An 817-nucleotide genomic window follows, 5' to 3' on the forward strand; every position below is an offset into this window, starting at 1 on the left:
GCTGTCTCAACCGGCCGCTGGGCCAGGAGCTTTGTCTTTCTGTCTCAGAGGCTTCTGTCCAGGAAAACTTCTTGCAGTTCCTCCAGAGAGCAACTTGCACGCTGGAGACCCATGCCAGCTGCATCAGCCCCAGCCCAACCCCCAGGAACAGGCTGGACCAGACAAAGAGGAGCTTCCCCATCCCAGGTCAAGTTCCTGAAGAGAGCAGCTGCGAAGCAGGAGGCTTGCACGCTGGAGACCCATGCCAGCTGCATCAGCCCCAGCCCAACCCCCAGGAACAGGCTGGACCAGACAAAGAGGAGCTTCCCCATCCCAGGTCAAGTTCCTGAAGAGAGCAGCTGAGAAGCAGGAGGCCCTGTCCCACTGGGCAGGGCAGGAGGGTGGGCAGGGGACCTGCCAGGCGCCCATCAGACCTGCTTGGACCCAGCCTCTTGGATTTGGAGGGGTCCTTGTTCAGGTTTTGCCTCCTCTTCTCTGAACTTAGAGGAATTGTTCTCCACTCGGGAGAAGGCAGCAGATCTGCGGAAGCCTCATCTCCCTTCTGCAGGCTGGGATTATGTCTGGCTCCACCAGCACAGCCCAGTTGCATGGACGGGCTCTCCTCAGGACACAGGATGCCAAGGGGCTCCTATGCGAGGACAGAGGAAGTGGCACCTCCATCTCCATCACCCCACTGGGACCACTCGTGGCCGGGGGGAAAGAGCAGATATCCCTTGCACCCTGCCCAGGAGCAATGGCCCGGCTAACACCACTAACACCAGTAACACCAGTAATGCCAGGCCCCCAGATCCCCCGCTGAGCCTGGATGGCCAGTGTG

The 817-nt window shown here is 60.2% G+C and overlaps 1 protein-coding gene across 1 annotated transcript in view; it reads left to right on the forward strand.

Moving 5' to 3' along the window:
- The window catches only part of GPR62 (G protein-coupled receptor 62), a 2,744-nt gene extending 2,415 nt beyond the window's left edge, over nucleotides 1-329 (forward strand). Inside the window, 1 exon segment of the mRNA XM_010134704.1 lies at nucleotides 1-329. This exon segment is cut by the window's left edge and continues 32 nt beyond it. Within this exon segment, the coding sequence (XP_010133006.1) occupies nucleotides 1-329 (329 nt within the window).
- The last annotated feature ends 488 nt before the right edge of the window (nucleotides 330-817 follow it).

Source organism: Buceros rhinoceros, unplaced genomic scaffold, assembly GCF_000710305.1.
Source record: "Buceros rhinoceros silvestris isolate BGI_N320 unplaced genomic scaffold, ASM71030v1 scaffold22624, whole genome shotgun sequence".
NCBI classification, from domain to species: Eukaryota; Metazoa; Chordata; class Aves; order Bucerotiformes; family Bucerotidae; genus Buceros; species Buceros rhinoceros.